Here is a 21,013-nt window from a genome sequence, read left to right as displayed (position 1 = left end):
ACTTTGAAAGAGGTGAAATGGATTTGGAAGAATAGAAAAAGAATTTACATTTTGTTAATAAATTTCCTTTACTCTTTGATTACAGCTTAACTGTTTATGTTAATATTTCTCTTCATTTTTTAAAGTCATTTACTGACAAAATATTTTTATGTATACCTTTTTCATGGTTCTCTATGCTGATAGATGCAGTTGGTATAGACTCCCCAATATTTGGACCAAAGATATTGTTAAGGTCTAGGGTTGTCACTGGATGCAGGTTGTGCTACCTACGATTGGTCATCATGATCTTTTGGGGAGGCATTTTTCATGAAGTGTCCTCATTCGGCTGACTTTTGTCCTAGCGTTTTCCCATACAAGTAATTAGTGTATAAATATTATTTTATGTAATATTGCTACATCTCTCTCAAGATCTGGCAACTGTAAAGATTTGTTATAATTCCACAGATTATATAATTCTAAAGAATTGTTATAAGGGGGTTTCTCTCAGTAAGAGGGCAAAGCGAAGCGCCAATGTGCCGCACATACAGTTGAGTTATTCCTTTATATTAACATTAAATGAGCTTTGTTTTAGATACCAGAAACATGGAAGAATCCGACCGGAGTCTGGAGGACGGGTGTATTGCATCCGTTCAGTATTTATCCGAATAAATTAAAAGAGAGGGTACAAGAACATCGGAAAGAGCATCTATGGGATGTTGGCCATAAACAAGCGTTCGCAGAGGCGAATGCCAAACTTCATGAGTTTGAGACTGATATTGGTATGTTTAATTGATAATTAAGAAAAGGACCAATATTTAGCCACTTCCGCACATGCAGTGGTAGTCGTGCAATAAAGTGCACCGCCCGCCAGCCTGCTGATATATGTGTATGCAGGTACCCCTCATGGGGTATCCTCAGGAGTAATGTTACACCGACCTGTGCTAAACACCCAGTGACGTTTAGTAGGCTGTCTACTTCATTGCATGACTACTGCTGCATAGCGGAAGTAGCTATATATTAGCCCCTTTCTTACGAAGAATAAATATATTTCATAATTTGTATATAAATTGATTCATAGGATTAAAGCCAATATTTTTTTCATGTGTTTAGTTTTTTAACTTGTTGCAGTTCCCTGTTAGTATTATTTTCGTTAGAGAAACATTTTATTTGTATTATATGTATAATATGAATTTCATTAGGAGTGAGACAATGTTTCTTATTCCATTAATTGTGTGATCGTTTTGTTTTTAGCTGCAAAAAACCCTAATTTGAGCCCTGATGAGAAACTCCAAAAAGAAGAGTTGGAGGCAAGAGTGGAAGCCCTACAAACAGCTGAGAAGAAGTATACAGACGTCGGTCCCACATACGACTGTGTGCTGTTCCATGATGGAGAAATTTGGAGGTAATATTTTTTTATTGTGGTGTAACCTTTATAACTATCAGCTACAAATTAAGTTTATGATAGTTGGAAAAAGCCACTTACGGAGAAGAATAAATTAAAAAGTGGAGCCATTTTTTTATGTTTGTATTAAAAAAAATTTCCCAAAAATCTATTATTTTAAAATATAATAATTGTAAATAAATAGAATGATATGCCTTTTAGCAGAGTGTGTTTTAATAATTTTTTTTGAATTTACTTAGAGATAATTTTATTTGGTTTTGTAGCTTGTTTTGAAATAAAAAAATGCCAGTGTTAGATATCTAAATGTGTACATGTATGATCATTCCTAAATATGATGCATTCATTTATTTTTTTCAATTGAACTGTGACAAGCCAGTAAATTCTGGTAGTACAAAGTCTGTATATAATAAACTATATAAAACTATATATGTTTATAGAAAAACTATACATCAGTGTTTCTCAACATGGCGCCCACGTTCAGAAACGGTAATTTTATTGTTAAAGGGGGCAATTCGAAAGTGGACTCGACAGTAGTTTCCATAGGGCATATGATTTTTTGAAAGGCTTATGGTATGGCACTTATACGGTTTGAAAATACTGTTTTACAACCATTTCTGATCTCCTTTATATATCTTAATCTTTTAATAACTATGTTATTATGTGTTAGAGGTACCGGTAAGTAATGTCGCATTCTTAAATTAAACTCATAGAACCACATTTTTAACAAGTTTTTATTTCTAATCGGCAATATATTTACTTTTGTCATTAACAACCATTTGCCGCCTAGTGTACATACAAATCAATGCCAGAGTGGTAAAGATCAATCGGTTTTTCTATAAATATTTAGAAATTACATTACGTTTCCCCTATTAAAATGATTTTCAATATATGCAAATGTTAAATTATTGATTCTAGGGCATGCATTGACACAACAGAGTGCGGGGACCTGGAGAATGGTTTGCTTCTGGGAGAGTACAGCGTTACCCATGAGCATGCACACCTTACACCGCTCGATGAGATGACGGTCAGCATCAACGTCCATGATGATGGGGATACGCTTGAAGTTGTCGGAATGTGTTGTGAGTATCATGTAATATACATTAGAAACAAAGACGAGCTGCTTTACACCTTTCTCTTAATTATGTCAGGGATTAGCAACATTTTTGATCAACATGCCTATTTAAATTAAATTTTATTTATTTATTGTAGTAGGTAGTATTGATAATTTATAAAACATATTTATTAAAAAAAAACAGGAATTAAAAAATTAAAAAGTAGAGAATTATCATACAAATGTTATGAAAATGTAAAAAAAAAGAAAAAAACTAAATTAATTTAAATTTGTGATGATAAATGTTTTTTGATTCATTGTTTTTTATTAGTATCAATATTAGTATCCATTTATATTAGTACCATAGATAAAATATATTCAATTTTGAAAATAATTGGTGGGCCACATACACCACGTTTAATGGTCCCTGTGTTGTTCATCCGTGGTCTATGGTATTACAATACACCCTGAAGTGTATTTCAAATGTTTTATTTCTGTACTGTGAGATTCAATCATTAAAAAATTAAATATATGAAGTTGAAATCAAAGCAAAAAAGTTCCTTTTTTTTTGTAAATTTGTTTTACATAAGGAGTGTTTACAATATGTGCATACAAGCGTGTTATAATCTAATTCTCGTACACTCATTTCCTATAACGCGAAACTAATCTGCAGTTTCATAGAAGGGGTACAGTATACAACACAGGGTGTTTGGAAATAAGTTATCCCTCATTAAGTTATTACTTATTTTTCAAATAACTTAGGATAGAATGTTTCATACAATATTTGATACCAAATTAATTTGACAGCCTTAAAGCTTTTTCTTTGAACAATCACCCTGTATTTGTATATATTTTATAATTGAATTTATTTTGATTATTAGTTATCATTTATGCTTAATCTTAGTAAGAGATATGATGTCGATGAGAAAATAAAATTAAAATATTTAAAACATCCTGTATATTTTAGCGACCCACGGCACCCATGTTGCTGCCATCGCGGCCGGGTACTTCCCCGATCAGCCGGACCGCAACGGAGTTGCACCTGGAGCCAAGATAGTCTCCCTAACCATTGGCGACGGTCGTCTAGGATCCATGGAGACCGGCACAGCGCTGGTCCGCGCCTGCCTGAAGATCATGGATATAACGAAGACAACGAAGATTGATGTGGTCAACATGAGTTATGGGGAACATGCGCACTGGTCTAATGCTGGGTGAGTTAAGTTTTCAATAATGTATTCGTCCAAAATACCACAATGTCTTAAGTATGGGTTTGTGAAATGGTCTTTGACGATGGGCCTAAAAAGTCTCAAGGTCACTTGGAGAGCAACAGAGAAGGCTATGCTCGTAATTTAGTTTTGTGATTGAATCAAAAATGAAGACATCCATAGTAGAATAAGTTTAACTATGTAGCTTGAAGAATTGCTCGTTGATGTGGTGGTAGGACACACCGCTTGTGCAACCATTGGGGCTGAAGAGTCCTTGACTGACGACTAAGGCGGCAGAAGCGGAGTGGTAGGTTTCCCACTAGGTAGACCAAAAAAAAATGATGAAGGAATATTTTCGCTCTTTATTGTCAGTATTGACTGGACTTTACTGACAGAAGTTGTGGCCTATGGCATTCATATAACAAAAATATTAATGTAACATGTTTCAGAGAGATCTTTATACTAAATGTGTAAATTTTAGTAAGTACAACCAATACCTCGCTTTGCATAGTTTCGTTTTGCGTTTTTTTCGAAGTTGCGTCGCTGCTTAATTAGTAATAATTTTCACTGTGCATCGTTAGATTTTCGAGGTTGCGTTGTTTTAGGTTTGCGACTTTAATTTTTTTTTTCTAAAAGATGGCAACACTTGTTTCTATTAGCGCCAAGCCATCAAAACTCGGGGATTTCTTTTCTAACTAAAAATCAGCGCAATTTTATTAGTTTTATTTTTACTTTTTTTCAATTTTATTTATTTAATATAGATTAACCATTGTGTAACTCTTGTGTGTAGGCGTGTTGGTGAGGTGATCAGTTCGGTGGTGAATCGCTACGGTGTTTCGTGGGTGGTGTCTGGTGGTAACCACGGACCAGCGCTTTGCACCGTTGGTGCACCTCCTGATATTGCGCAGCCTGTGCTTATTGGTATGTGAAGTTTCTAAATCTATTACTTGTGAAACCAAATTTTAATTCCTCGTATTATTATTAATTGCTAAAACTTTTACATCTTTTTATTCTTGGATTCTGTCTCTTTAGTAAGTTTATATATATATAGCTGATCATTTGGTATGTTTGTGTGACTTTTTCCTATATAAGGTGGTGATATCTTCCATCATTTGTGATATACCACACAAAATGACCTATGTAAATATTAACATGTGAAACACTAGGGCTCTCCCAAAGACGTTTATGTCTAGGTTTGTTTTCAGACTATATGTTAATTTCACTTATAAACATCGGATCAAAATAATTGTGATGATCGTCTGAATAAGTATTGCAGAATCCAGTGTTTACCCTAATTTAAATCTAGATCCAGTTTTAAATTACAATAATTAAAAAATATATAATTATGTACATATATATATATGTGTGTGTGTACTTTGTAACTCTATATTTATGTTTTAATATAATATCAAATAGTTTCAAAGACTAACATACACTGTATGTAAAGTGTAATGTGTATATAAAGTTGCAATATCCGCTATTAAGCTATATAGTGTCTCACACATATACGGTTCTATAACTAATTGGCAAGTTACATGATTAATTTATCTTATAGTAAATTCAAGAAATATATAAAGCGCAGGCTCTGTCAAAAGGCATTTTACTTTTTTTTCAGATTATGTTCAAGATATATATGTTTAAAATTGAACAGTTCCAAATTTAAAGAAAAACTTGTTTTTTTGTTAATATAATTGTACAAAAAGTTATAAATTACTGCGGGTTTTTTGTTAGTTCTCGGTAGATGGCGCTTTAACCCTTAAATGCATAACTTATTAATACTTTAAATAAATATGTGTATATATATATATAAATTTTGCAGATAAGTACACTACAATACAGGAAAAAAAAGAAAAAAATATGTATAATATTTTTTACACTAACTTTTTAAGAAACCTTATGTTGCAGATATACAACACTGCATTGACTTTTAAGTGTAGTACTCATTTTTCGTTTAAGTGGTATGTTGCAGTTTTTCATCAGTATGCATTTAAGGGTTAAAAACTAAAATAAAGCTATTTTGATATAACTATGTGATCTTTTCCAGGTGTCGGCGCGTACGTGTCGGCTGAAATGATGTCGGCCGCGTACTCTATGCGTGCTCATGCACCGGCTGGTGCATTCAGCTGGAGCTCCCGCGGGCCGTGCGCGGACGGAGCACCCGGGATCTCGGTTTGCGCACCAGGTGGTGCTGTCGCCTCTGTTGCAAGGTACAAAGATAATTCTAAATTTCTATACTTTACACACACTAATACTTTAACACGTGTTGAGTAATTTGGTGGTGGCGGTTGTGTGATTCGCATTGTTTGCCGCATGCGCATTTATCAGCGGGCTGGCGGGCGGTGCATTTCATTGCACGACTACCACTGCATGTGCGGAAGTGACTAAATATTGGTCCTTTTCTTACTTTATATTGTGTGTTGCTTGATAAGAAGGTCCAAAGTCACCCAGAGAGGAATGGGAGGACCTATGCGCGGAGCTTTTGTGAGATAGATTCATTTGTGAGGATATCGTTGAGAGAATTGTTTGTCCAAATTGGCAGTTGTTTTGTGTGTCACTAACCTTATGTATATTGTCTACAGGTTCACTCTTCGCAACTGTCAGCTTATGAATGGCACGTCTATGGCAGCGCCACATGTGGCAGGCGCGGTCGGTGAGTGTAAAGTTCTAAAACCAAAATATCTTTATCCGAGTAATTGTTACATGCAAGAAACTCAACACTTGGTCTTTTTAAATTAAATTTCACAATTTTGGATATATACATTATGATATTGATCATGTAAATGTGTCAACAAAATGTAAACTAAATACCTTTGAATGCTATCATAAGATCTATTTGATATTATATTAGGGGGATAGGAAAGCACGACTACATTTTTAACAAGTTTTATTTTTCTTTTCAACAATATATTCACCTTAGTTATCAACAACCTGTGGGCAACCCCTCAAATGTTTTACGTCATTATAAATAATAAAATAAATTTTGCGATCTGGCATACAAATTTTCAATGCCGCAGCGGTAAAAATCAATTTTTTTTTTTTGTAAAATATGTCGACAGAAACCACATTACTTTCCGGTCCCCTTAATATATTTAATTTATATTTAAAATTAGGAAAAGGAAGGTCAAATGTATGTTTTGGAAATTTTATATTTTGTATATATGTGTTTATCACACTATTTCATATGAGATTTTAAATATATGTTAATAATATCAATTAAAAACATATCTGAGAAAATCTCTAGCTTTTAAATTTTAAATAACCTGCACATATTTTTCTTATATATATATATACATATAGGCAATGTAACATTTGCAACTACAAGCATTCTGTGATGTTGTTCATATGGAATACTTATGCGATATAACTTCACACAACAGTCTTTTTATAAGGATAGGGAGAAATTCTTGAGTGGCGACCACCAGCCGGTAGACTCAGCGTTGGTGGGGTCCCTACAGCTAAGGTACCAGGAAAAAGCTGGATGCGAGCAGTGTAGAACTAGAGTCATCGTGACGATCTTTGAAGTAGGCATACGCCTTTTGTTAGGCATCTGAATCTAAATCTAACTATTGTTTGCAGCGGCCTTGATATCCGGATTAAAAGAGAAGCAGCTTCCATACTCTCCGTATTCCATCAAACGCGCATTAGAGAACTCGGCCAGTTACCTCAGTCACGTGGAGCCGTGGGCACAGGGTTGTGGCCTGCTCAACATTGAGAAGGTTGGGATATTATTTTTATCATGCATTTACATATTCCAATTGTGAACACGCAATCATTTGTAGTTATCGGAATATGGCAGCCATTTGTAGTAATCGGAATATAGCAGCCATAATTAGTAACCGTAATATGGCAGAAATTTATAGTAACTGTAATAAGAGGCAGCCTTTGAAGTAACCGGAATAAGGTAGACATTTGTAGTAATCGGAATATAACAGCCATATTTCGTAATCGGAATATAGCAGCCATATTTGGTAATCGAAATATGGTAGCCATTTGAAGTAACCACAATGAGGCAGATTTTTGTATTGATCTTAATAGGGCAGAAATTTGTAGTAATCGGAATATAACAGCCATATTTAGTAATCGAATAATATCAGCCATATTTAGTAATCAGAATATGGTAGCCATTTGAAGTAACCACAGTGAGGCAGATATTTGTAATGAACTTAATCGGGCAGACATTTGTAGTAATCGGAATATAGCAGCCATATTTGGAAACCGAAATATGGCAGACATATGTAGTAGCCAGAATAAGGCAGCAGAATAACTGGAATGTAGATGAGGGAATAAAGGCGTTATGTGAATGAAAGATCAGAAGTGAACAATGAAAGATTTTGTGAAGGATGTAGGGAAAGAGGTAGAATTTGTCAAGTCAAATAAACTGTGATACTGTAATAATCAGCGATTTAGAAATTAGAGCTAGAGAAGGTAGGCGATGTGTGAAAGAAGATATGGGAGAGAACAGAAAAGAGATATTGTGTGTGGAAAATTTATGTATTAAAAAAATATGTATATCCGATAAAGTAAAATGCCTAAAACTCAACAACCCACTTAACTTAGTGGGAGACCCACTTGTGGTTACTAATTAATATATAATAAACTATTTTCAGGCATTTGAAATATTGAAAACATACCACAGCGAACCGGAAAGAGATGTGACATTCAATATTCAGTGCGGACCATCTAATGCCAAAGGTATCCTGCTGAGACCTCGGCACGACGACCCGCCTAAAGAGATTGGCATTGCTGTGGAGCCCCAGTTCCTGCAGAACTTCACCGACGTTGAGAGTGAGTATTCTAGTGTTACCAGTGTATAGTTGCGGAGGTTGTTGTCCAATCCTCGCAGTGCCTCTGAATCTAATCCTCTCTTTGATACTTCATGCACAAAGATTCATGAAGGCTTTCAATCGATCAGTGTAGTATGTTAGTGACAAAATCTGTATGATTTTTTTTTAATACTCATACACCCTTATCTGTTACGAACAGGGTTCTATATTTTTAATATGGTGTTTATCTCCTTGTTTTTTTTATATATTCTATTATTATCTACGTTTTACTTTTATTTTCATTTCCACCTGTTTATACATACCCAACCTATGTTATCTTTTGGTACTGTTTCTTTTGATCACGTCCATATCTATGTCTCTGTAGTATTTGAGAAGCGATAGTATATTCACAACACACCTGTTACCGTCTCAAACTGTTGGATATTACACCAAGATCCAATATTAACTTTGCTTAATGAGTCCAAAGGCTAAATAGGCTGCCAAAAATCTGGGTATTCTATGGAAGGTTCAACAGTGTTTTCACACAATGACAGCTCTTAAATCTGTATGTAGCAAGTAATGAACTAGTCCAATCATGAATAGAATACTATAGCCATTTTTGAGATATGATCGGAGAAGTATCAGCTCGAAGCTTTGGATTCCATATGGAGATGATCCAAGAACTTGAAGCATTGGCAATAAGTTACGAGTTTATCGTTGTTCAATAGACCACATTTTGTAAAGTGCAGCGAAATTACACCAAATAATTCCCTTATCTTTCTTCCATTGGACAACAAGATGTACAGATTCACTAAATCTAAATGGTTAAAATCACTTCAACTCGCACTAAGTGTTTTGATAATAATTTTACCCTGCAAACAGCCAAGGTATGGAACAACCCACCGTCTTTGTTTTCAGCTAACTATTCCTTGGAAGCCCCAAACATTGAATAGGTTTCTTCTAGGCAAGCATGTAGCATTTTAGATCACATCATTGATCTATAGTCGATATAAAAACACATATATATGTGTGTAAGTAAATATTTCCTTGCAATTTTTCAATTTATTCACAAAAACCTTCTATGTATATAACTAAAATTATAAAAAATAATAGTCGAATTGTACGGAACACTACTCAATGTTCAGTGGTTGCCATACATACAGGAAGTCATTTTTATTAAAATAACATTAAGTGTGAGTGTTTTTTATAGCTGTCAACATCATATGTCTAGCCAGTGTTTGTCATTAGTACATAATTGTTTTTTTTTCCAACTCATAGGCTACGAAATATCTTACCAGTGTTGTCATTAGTTTGTAAATGATTTTTTTTCAACTCATAGGCTAATGAATGTCTAGCCAATGTTGTTAGTAGTATCTAAATAATTTTTTTAAACTCATAGGCTACGAAATATTTGGCCAGTGTTGTCATTAGCATGTAAATGATTTTTTTCAACTCGTAGGCTTCGAAATATCTAGCCAGTGTTGTCATTAGTACTTAAATGATTTTTTGTAAAGTCATAGGCTACTAAATATTTGGCCAGTGTTGCCATTAGCATATAAATGATTTTTTTTCAACTCATAGGCTACGGAGACAAGGTTACTGAAAAGCTTGGTCTAGTGGCACATCTGTGTCTATGCGGTATGTTTTGTCAACGTATGATTTAATCATGTCCATCTGTATGAAATGTACTGAAGTAATTGTGGTACAAAGTTTAAATGTATATAGATTTCCGCGAGTACCATACTTTATATTAGTAATTTTAATTTATTCGTAATTACTTTTAGTCATAATGTTGGTCAATGTTAGTAAGTTGTGATATCAATTTCACATCAGAATATATCTCGATAAATACACAAAAACTGTCTGAATGTACTTGAGAGTAAAATGTAAAGTTTAAAGTCCCCCTCTCTTACTCCTGAGTTATGTTTGATCCGAAGGTAGTGTGACAGCCTGTATATGGTATACATTACACACAAACAACACACTGTTAATTTATATACACACATATACATATGAAATGACACACAAATACATATATATATGAAACTTCAAGCAACTTACATGTATTATGTATTATTAACATGATTAGGTTTTAAGAAATAGACAAAATATTAGTTAATAATAAATAAACTACGTAATACAGTGTTTCCCAACGTGGGGCCCACGCTCCAATGGGGCAATCTGTTTGTAAAGGGCGGCAATTCGAAAGTGGACGACACGAGTTTAAATCTTGTATAAAAATATGTTTACTATATATATATATACATAATAAGTATATATAAATGTATACATGTATATATTTATCTATAGAAAATTATATATCTACATTATAAATGTCAAAGCACAGTGACATTTGGCGCCATTTGTAAAAATTAAGGCGCGTTCACATTGACATTACTTTTCATTGCATTTAAAGGTGAATGTATTGCTCAGACAGAAGTCTCAGAGATAGATACTAAACAACAATTACTTATATATAGTAATCTGAATTTTGATTTTTTTTTGTGGGATTCGCCTAGAGCCGGTAGGTCTTGGATGTAATAACAACACAAAGTTCCAAGTAGAACTCCACATATATATATGAAACACAGCCTATACTAATATTGATTCTTAAAACAATTTTAAGCCAATTAAACTGGCAGCCAATCACAAGCCAACAAATGTAGAGCGCTCTAGCGAGGGATTCCCCTATTCGATGCGCCGCTGACGTAATTTAGCTCCTACTATGCTGTAAGTCATATATTATTTCAGAAACTATTGAATTTTTGAATATGGTGTATCATACAGTAAATGGGAGCAAATGAGCTGTAGCAGGAGTAAGCTCTTTGATAGTGCGACCCATTTTTCAAATTTTAAAATGATTATAATAAAAGTACATAATATGTGTATTGAAATTAAATATATTAAGCACACGTATATGACAGCACTCCTAATAATACTTAAGATGCCGGTTAGTTAATTATGATCGGTGTTTTGATTTCGTTAATTTTTTTGTGGAATAATAATAATTATTATTCACACCATTATTTTCTTTTAATTTCCCAGGAGCAGACATGGGTTATATAAATTTAAATATTGCAATAATTTAACTATCAATCGGAGCCGAAAGTAATCGTTCAAAGAGCCTCAGTTTGGTCAACCCTGAACTATACATTAAACCCGTTTAAAACTTATATCTATAACTAATCAACATTTGTTAAGGGAAAAAAAAAGAGAAATAATTTGTGCAATTTTATGATTTATTTTAGTGTATTTTAGAGTCGATTTCTATTTGTAATTATAATTCATGTATGTATATTGTAGTTGTAAGATTGTTTTAGTTGAGAATAGATACAAAAAAACGTATGTAGCGTGATGCGTGTTGCAGACAAGTCGGTCATTCCCAAGCAGATCGAGTTCGGTATACGGTTGGCGCTGGCCTGCGGGGCCAGTTGGGTGTCTGCGCCTGCGCATCTCGAGCTTATGAATGCGTCCAGAGCGCTGGCCCTGCGTTTGCACACCGCAGGCCTACCGCCCGGGGCACACCACGCCAGGTAATAAATCATACCTTCTAGTTTCATGGCTTCGACTACGAAGCTCTTCATACAGAGGGCAAGGGGGACTTGCTGAGTATCTACCCAGGTTTAAACTCAAAGAAAGAGAGACTCCTGTGACTCAGTGGTGAACTAGACCATGTTGCTTGGCTTCTCTTATTTTATGGCATCTGTTATTTATTCGTATTATATATATATATATATATATATATATATATATATATATTTAAATCGCTCTCTTCCTTCATGTCCCTATCTCCATCCCAAGGTTGTCTGGAGACCGCCTGTAATAGCTCTATATGATTTCTTTTGTAGTTAATGTCTATGGTGTACAAAAAATGTAAATAAATAGGTAATCATAGGTCTAGTATATGATTCTTAACCATTTTCTTAAAAATAGTTTGATAAGGAAGCTCAAGTGGAGTACATATTGGTAGGACGGAGGCCACTTTCGATCAGCTTGGTCAGACTTGATGTATCCTGATACACCAGAACCCCAATCCATGAGAGTTTCCAGTCAATGCGAAGACTGTACAGTTTGGTTTTTGGGGGGAATTATGACCACCCCTAAATTCTGCTGTTTAGATATTGTTCATCGATTATTTATGTATATTTGTCTTACCCAAGTTATCGTTTCCAGTATCGACGCTTACGACGTGTCGTGCGTGGAGAAGGGTCCTGTGTTCCGCGTGGCGATCACTGTGCTACAACCGCAGCCGTTGGCGCTGCGCGGACCAGCGTGCCCACAGTTCTCGGAGAAGGACGTACTATTCAAGCCCGCCACCATCAAACGACACTTCGTTATAGGTAAACGACAATCGACTTTGAATCTTGACCTTTTGGTCTAGAACCACGAGTTTGACTCGTTGTGATAAATTTGTGTCATAAACGAAAGCCACGAGCCTGACTCGTTATAAATTTGTGTCATAAACGAAAGCCACGACTCTGATTCATTATGATAAGTTTGTGCCATAAACGAAAGCCACGAGCCTGACTCCTTGTGATAAATTTGTCCTATAAACGAAAGCCATGAGTTTGACTCGTTGGGATAAATTTGTGCCATAAACGAAAGTCATGAGTCTGACTCGTGATAAATTTGTGTCAAACAAAGGCCACAAGTGTGGCTCGTTGTGATTAATTTGTGCCATAAACGAAAGCCACGAGCCTGACTCGTTGTGATAAATTTGTCCTATAAACGAAAGTCACGAGTATGACACGTGAAAAATTTGTGCCATAAACGGAAGCCACGAGCCTGACTCCTTGTGAGAAATTTGTGTCATAAACGAAAGCCACGACTCTGACTCATTATGATAAGTTTGTGTCATAAACAAAGGCCACGAGTCTGACTCATTCTGATAAACTTGTCCTATAAACGAAAGCCACGTGTATGACACATGGTGAAAAATTTGAGCCATAAACGAAAGTCACGAGTCTGACTCGTGATAAATTTGTGTCATAAATAAAGGCCACGAGTCTGACTCATTCTGATAAATTTGTCCTATAAACGAAAGCCACGTGTATGACACATGGTGAAAAATTTGAGCCATAAACGTAAGTCACGAGTCAGACACGTGATAAAAATTTGTGCCACAAGCGACTGACCGAACACGCGATCCCTACGATCAAATTTGTAATTTTTTTTCTATTAACGAAGTGTTGCACATATGCATAATATACTTTATAATGGTGAGATAAAGTTAAGTATCGCTTGCAGCGCCTCCTGAGGCGACTTGGGCGGTGCTCCGACTGAGCACGTCGGACAGGGAGCGTTCGGGGCGGTTCCTGGTGCACACGATGCAGCTGCTCTCGCACCGTAGCTGCCGATCGCACGAGACACAGAAGATGGTCAACGTGACCGCCGAAGCGCCCACACTTCTGCCATTCCAGCTCGTGGTCAGTAGTAACACTTCGATATTACAATAACATATCAAATGAAAATTCATACATAAGCGCTTTCCATACTTGCAAACACTTTGCGTAAATAAATATAATTTTTTTAGATACAAGTTCTATACGTTTTAAGTGAAACTAACCGTTCCGCCGTTGGACCGCGCCTCGAAACACGCAACGAGCTCTTACCCACGTGTCCGTCTATCGTATCGCGGCGGCGGCGGCAATGAAACGGATAGATGACAGATGGCGCCACAGTAGACGCAACAAAAGTTTGCATCGCGCTGTTGAGTCTCCGCGCTCATTATAACTGCGAACGGAGTTGCGGTCAACATTAACAAAAAGCTGCAGTACTACCACTACTCCTACAGAGACATCGGCTAATTTCGGCTTCGTAAAGCGTTACACCAAAACCTCGCTTTGCGTTTCGTTTTGCGTTTTTATCGAAGTTGCGTCGTTGCCTAATTAGTACTTATTTTCGTGGTTGCGTTGTTTTGGGTTCGAGTCCTTTTTTTTTTATTTTCCTTTTTTTTTCTGAAAAACGGCAGCACTTTTGTTTCTAATTGCGCCATGCCATCAAAACTCGGGGATTCCCTAACTAAAATTCAACGCGATTTGAAAACAGTTTTATTTTCATTTTGTTTTGCTAATTTTAAAGAGTTCAGTTTCAATTAAGTAGTGTGTTGTGCTTTTTTTAAAAGGGAGTAATAAATTTATATAAATTTTTACGTGTTGTTTCTGGTTACAAAAAAGTTAAATAATATTCCAATTTATTTATTGGCAGAGTTATACTATTTTTGTTTTTTATATGCTTACTTTGCTTAATTTTCTTTTTAAAAAGTAGTATTTTCGTAACCCTGGAACATATCTTCGATCTATGGTTTGCTATAGAAAATCTTAATTCTCTTTGTGGCGTTTCAATTTGCGTCGTGTTTTTTTGGAACGTAACCACGACGCAAAGTTAGGTATAAGTGTATCTCTGTCGCACGAAATGCAAACAGTCCTAACGCTCTTTGAAGCCGAAATTAGCCGATTGTCTCTTTCCTAAGGTCGATGTGCAATATTTACCGCGTATGTGTCACGTATGTCTTTCTCTTGGTTCCAAAATATAATTTAAACAAAAAATATTTTAAATGTTCTAGGGCGGAGTACTCCTGGAGGTGGTGATAGCTAAGTACTGGGCTAATATCGGCGACCTGGCGGTGGATTACACGGTCGAGTTCCACGGTCTGAAACCGGACTTCGGTCACCAGCTGTGGATGGGTGGACCCCAGGGGCTGGGCTGCGTGATGCTGTCAGCGCTGCGGCTGCAGGACGTGCAGCCAGTCGCGCAGCTCAAGCACAGCGAGCCTGTCTACAGGTATATATACATACACACGCGCCGCATACATGCAGAACCGTATATTCGTACAAGGAGCGTGCATATTGCACACACGGGTCATGTATACGAGCACATGGGGCATGAATACGCGCACACGGGTCACCCATACTTATATCGCCACGGCGGTTGTGTTATTCGCATTGTTTGCCGCATACGCATTTATCAGCGGGCTGGCGGGCGGTGCATTTTATTGAATGACTACCACTGAATATGCGGAAGTGGCTAAATATTGGTCTTTTTCTTGCTTAAGTACGCATTTGCACATATGGAGTATGAATACGCACATACGTGTCAAGTATACGAACACGTGGGGCATGAATACACGCACACGAGTCAAGCATATCTATACACGGGTCACCAATTCAATCACACAGCTCACGTCCGTAATAAGTACGCATTTGCACGCATGGAGCATGAATACGCACACACCGGTCAAATATACGAGCACGTGGCGCATGAATACGCGCACACGGCTCACTAATACAATCAAACATCTCTCGTCCGTAACAAGTAGTTATCTGCACACATGGAGCATGAATACGCACACACGGGTTAAGTATACGAGCACGTGGAGCATGAATACGCGCATACGAGTCACGCAAATCTTTACACGGGTCACTAATTCAATTACACAGCTGACGTCCGTAAAAAGTACAGCAGTACATGAATACATATACACGGGTCACATATACGTGCACGTGTGGAATGAATACGCGCATACGAGTCACACATACGTGGGTTTATAATCTCACACAGAACACGTCAACATGTATGTATCTGCACATATGGAGCATGAATACGTGCACACGGGTTACTAATTACACAGAGGACATGTCCGTAACAAGTACGCATTTGCACGCATGGAGCATAATTATGCACACACGTGTCACGCATATCTATACACGGGTTACCAATTCAATCACACAGCTCACGTCCATAAAAAGTACGCATTTGCACACATGGAGCATGAATATGCACATACGTGTCAAGTATACGAACACGTGGGGTTAATAGTCACACACAGAACACCTCCTTAACATGTATGTATCTGCACATATGGAGCATGAATATGTACACACGGGGTATGAATATGCATGCACGGGTGACTTATATAAGCGCACAGGAAACGTATTAGTACTAATAAGTAGCATTTAGGTATGTACTGCTTATGTATACAAGCACATGGACATTTAAAAGTTTTCGTTTTTGATCGAATTATTTGGAACTTGGTTTGTTGACTCATTTACATGATTGATATTATAATGTACATGTGCTAAATTGTTAAATTACATTTCAAATAAAAAATATTGAGTTTCTGGCCGAGCAGACCAGCATTCCGACCTGGTAATAGCTTACTACATGTTCGGAACTGTTGTTAGAGGTAAACTTTCGAATTCCTGCAGCAAGAACGCGTTCTAGATCTCTCTTTTTTTATCAACGGCTAAGACAAATATCGGTAAACGTGCATCCTTATACAGAATGTGTGACCTCCACAATTCATATATTAGTGATATTGATATATTCTCATGCCCTCTTGTATCTTTTAAAAGACAATTTCGTTCGAAATTATTGAGTACATACAATGCAGTTTAAACCATAATATAGATATAATATAGATATATAAACAAACATAATATAAGTATATAAAACATAATCTTTGATCCCTGTTTATTAATGTTTTTACTTGTTCTGTCATTGTTTGACCATAAATCATTAAATGTTTTTAGTGAGATAGTTATAAGGTAACTAATTTTATATGTCTAAGCTTCTAAGTTTGTACTTTCTTACTTCCTTTTATTACTGTTTATCTCAAATAAATTAAATAAATAAATAAGTACTTGTAATGTTAAAATAATCAACGCTTCAAAAGCTCATGTAAATGCATACTTGAATACACATCTTAATGTAACAAATAATGTTTTAAGTGTTGTTTTGTACGAATTGCTACGATACTAATGTTGTATGGTAACCGCAGGCCGGCTGAGTCCAAGATAGCACCTCTGAAGGCGCGTGACGTCATACCGCCCGGCAGACAGATATACCAGCTGATCAACACCTACAACTTCCACATAGCTAAAGCAACAGAGGTAAGAGCTTACACACGAATTACAATATCACAAGATAGATTTTTCACAGAGATCGATTTAATAATAAATGTCATGGGTAAAGGCACAGTTATTTTACAACTACCTTTCATAGTGACTTACATAGGTATATACAGACACTCATAGGCGCTTAGACTCTCACAGACACTCGCAGACACTCGCAGACACTTGCAGATACTTGCAGATACTCGCAGATGCTCGCAGATACTCGCAGATACTCGCAGACACTCACAGACAAAAACACACACAAAACACAAATGTGCACAGAATATCCAGACACAAACATACACGTGCAAACAATTTGCCTACACATACAGATACAAAAACTAAGATTCTTAAAGACACTTACAGAAACTTGCAAATACTCACGGACACACGCAGACACCCTGAATAAACCACCGCTTAAAGCAAGACTGAGAACACAAACGATTGAAAATTAAAGAAATAGATAAATTATATCAAAATTACATTGTTTAAAATTTTTATGTCTATCTGTTTGTTCCGGCTACTCTGAAATGGTTGGACCGATTTTATGTTGACGTGACTTATTACTATCAGATAGTCGATGTAATAAGTGGTAATTTAGGCAACTTTTAAAAAAACTATTTTTTTTGATAATTTCCACACGAAGTTGATCGAAGCTAGTATGAAATAAAGTTTATTTGGTTGTTCGTACCAGGTGTCACCGATAGTGTCGCTTCTGTGCGACATGCTGTACGAGTCGGAGTATGAGTCGCAGATGTGGATGCTCTATAACAGCTGCAAGCAGCTCATGGCTGTCGGAGATGCTTATCCGTCTAAGGTATTTTTTATCTTTCCATAGGTTGATTCTATTTTTATATCTCAAATAATTATTATTTAATCGTCACGACGCAGAAAAAACCCTTCCTAGATCAGAGTTCACCAAACTTTTTTGTGTCGTAGACCCCTTGCCATGTTTTTCCGTATTTGGTAGACCCCCTACTTACCTTATATTGATTTCCTGTAAATTTCTAACTGTAGTGAAGTTTAGTGTTAAAAACTTAAAGTAAAAACACATGTTAATTTATACATTTATTGATTGAAATTAAATTAAAACTACTTAAAATAAAATTTTGTATCTGTTATGTAAAACCATATGTAACATTAAATAAACTATAAATATAATAACATAAGCAATAAGTCAATATTTTTAGTGAGAAGGAAGGGTGTATCTTAAATCTCCTCTGCTAATGATGTCCAGATATTATAAGATAGTATGATGTAAGTAAATAGGTACTATCAGTGTATGTGTTGACATCCACTATCGTGAACCCCATTTTCATTTCATGGACCCCCAAATTTTTTTCGCTGACGTAGACCCCTTGCAGGTCGTCATAGACCCCTAGGGGTCGATATAGACACTTTGGGATTCACTGCACAAGATAAACAAATCTTATGTTCGCTGATAAACTCAGGTCGCTTACAACCAGTACTATAGAATATCTAAGGTGCAGGCCAATGCCCAGCTGTGGACATCATAATCACACATCGTACAACTAGAATTGTGTTCCGTGTAACAACCAGTGTTACCAGATGGCTTTCAGCACAGAAACGCGGTCTCCCACAGTCTGTCAGCCTTTTTCATGGCCCCTGTTTTTGGGGATCTCTCATTCGCTCTATCATATTTTTAAGACATGTACTTAGATACCAAATAATTTTTTTCTTCTATTAATGCACACTCCTTCTCTTGTCTATCACACTTTATTATCTTCCTTCTTTCATCCTTCACATTATTAATGATTCTCACAGCATTTGTTGATATTTCATTGACATACCATCTCAAATTCGTTGCCACAATTCTTGCAATTTTACATTTTCAATGTACTTTCATTATTTTTCTTATTTATTTTTATTTACATTACCTTAATGTATGCTCCCCCTTGTGCGTGGACGTCCGGAGACCACGGATCTGAAAAGAACCAGTGGTCTGATGTTATTCAAAGCATCTTGTTTGTGCCAGTACTCGGTGAAGCTGGAGAAGGGAGACTACGTGCTACGTCTGAACGTGCGTCACGACAACCGCGCGCTGCTGGAGAAGCTGCAGGAGCTGCCTGTGGTGGTGCAGCAGCGGCTGCCGCAGCCCATCACCCTAGACGTCTACTGCTCCCAGGCCCAGGTACTCATCTTTATTAGTGGAACTGGTGGTAACACACACCTAAATATGTACATTGCATTGAGTATATGCCTACTGTTAAATATCGCTTCGTATGTATGATCTATGTATGATGTATAAAAGACGCACACGAGATATTTAAGAATAGACGGTTTGACGTTTGTGTATTTAAACCGTTCCGCCATACACTATCGTCAGCATGAAGCATATGGGCTGCGAAACAGTTGAGCACGCGATTAAAAAGACGCACACGAGATGTTTGAGGACAGACTGCTTAACGTTTCTCTATATATCACGTTCAGCCGTGCACTATTATCATCACTTGAAGCGTATATGTGTTGAAACAGAGGAGGAAGTGATCAACAAGACGCATACGAGATATTTAAGAACAGTCTGCTTCACGTTTGTCGATTTATCTCGATCTGCCGTACACTATCGTCATCGTCTGAAGCATATGAACAGTGAAATGGAAGAGGATGTGACTGGCAAGACGCACACGAGATGCTTAAGAATAGATGGCTTAACGTTTCTCTATATATCACGTTCAGCCGTACACTATAGTCATCGCTTGAAGTATATGTGCGTGTAAACAGAGGAGGATGTTGTGCCGTTATAAGGAGATGAATATATAATATATATTTAATAAAAGGGTAGTAGTAGATGGCGACAAAAAAAGCACACAAAGAAAAATATGTATGTGTTTAATTATCTAAGGGTAGTGGGCAGAAGGCCTGGTCTAATTTTACATCGCAGCTCGGTACTCCCCTGATGGTGGTGGTAGCCAGCCGCACGATCTTCCAGGACTGGTCAGGCGGCAGAAAGTCGAGAGCAGGGAGCGCCGGTAGGTAGCAGGATGTGATGGTTCCGGTGAAAGTTGATATAATTTCAACAGTGTAAAACTCGTAGTATGAAACTTGCAGTATAAAACTTGCTGCATAAAACTTGCAGCATAAATCTTGCAATGTAAACTTTGCAGTGTTAACCTTGCTGTCTAAGACTCGCAGCATAAAAGTCGTAGTATCAAAGTCGCAGCGTAAAACTCGCAGCGTAAACTTGCAGTGTAAACTTTGCAGTATAAACCTTGCAGTCTAAAAGTCGCAGTATAAAACTCGTAGTATAAACTTTGCAGTGTAAATCTCGAAGCATTAAACTCGCACCTGTGAATAAATGTCACAGTTATGATATACATATATAAGTATATGTACATATTGCTCCGCTGACAGTAAACCCGGAGATGGCTTGCGATGATGGAAGGGCAGAAACCGAAAGCAGTTGATGTGATTGTTTACTGTCAGAACGGAGTTACAAAATGTAAAGCATGTAAAACAAAAATAGAAGAGATAAATAAATAAACAAATTGAAAAGTGATAATGAATACATAATGATGGAACTATGGACACAGACAAAACGTTGAGCTCTAACTTTTAGATAAATGCTACGTAATAATGATGTCTTTATAATATTTGTTCAACACTTACCCCTTGGGGTGCGAGACGATGTAAAGGTCGTGGCGTAAACTAAATGATGCCCGGAGAATAAATAGGACCAAGGCGTGAATTTATAACGTAAA

General features: G+C 36.6%; 1 protein-coding gene across 1 annotated transcript in view; it reads left to right on the top strand.

Annotated features, from left to right (window-relative positions):
* TppII (Tripeptidyl-peptidase II) overlaps nucleotides 1-21,013 on the top strand; it is a 33,791-nt gene that overhangs the window by 1,844 nt on the left and 10,934 nt on the right. The window contains exons 3-18 of the mRNA XM_068770495.1: nucleotides 572-758; nucleotides 1,231-1,381; nucleotides 2,297-2,460; nucleotides 3,400-3,643; nucleotides 4,428-4,558; nucleotides 5,682-5,844; nucleotides 6,217-6,287; nucleotides 7,214-7,353; nucleotides 8,245-8,422; nucleotides 11,768-11,933; nucleotides 12,574-12,740; nucleotides 13,648-13,826; nucleotides 14,966-15,183; nucleotides 17,180-17,291; nucleotides 17,989-18,111; nucleotides 19,291-19,446. Coding sequence (XP_068626596.1) covers nucleotides 572-758; nucleotides 1,231-1,381; nucleotides 2,297-2,460; nucleotides 3,400-3,643; nucleotides 4,428-4,558; nucleotides 5,682-5,844; nucleotides 6,217-6,287; nucleotides 7,214-7,353; nucleotides 8,245-8,422; nucleotides 11,768-11,933; nucleotides 12,574-12,740; nucleotides 13,648-13,826; nucleotides 14,966-15,183; nucleotides 17,180-17,291; nucleotides 17,989-18,111; nucleotides 19,291-19,446 — 2,550 coding nt within the window. The remainder of the gene's footprint in view (nucleotides 1-571; nucleotides 759-1,230; nucleotides 1,382-2,296; nucleotides 2,461-3,399; nucleotides 3,644-4,427; nucleotides 4,559-5,681; nucleotides 5,845-6,216; nucleotides 6,288-7,213; nucleotides 7,354-8,244; nucleotides 8,423-11,767; nucleotides 11,934-12,573; nucleotides 12,741-13,647; nucleotides 13,827-14,965; nucleotides 15,184-17,179; nucleotides 17,292-17,988; nucleotides 18,112-19,290; nucleotides 19,447-21,013) is intronic.

The sequence above is a fragment of the Battus philenor genome, unplaced genomic scaffold (assembly GCF_028537555.1).
Source record: "Battus philenor isolate CCGP_79_NKW_IND1 unplaced genomic scaffold, ilBatPhil1.0.hap1 SCAF_3, whole genome shotgun sequence".
NCBI classification, from domain to species: domain Eukaryota; kingdom Metazoa; phylum Arthropoda; class Insecta; order Lepidoptera; family Papilionidae; genus Battus; species Battus philenor.
This window is presented reverse-complemented; position numbering and strand designations above follow the sequence as displayed.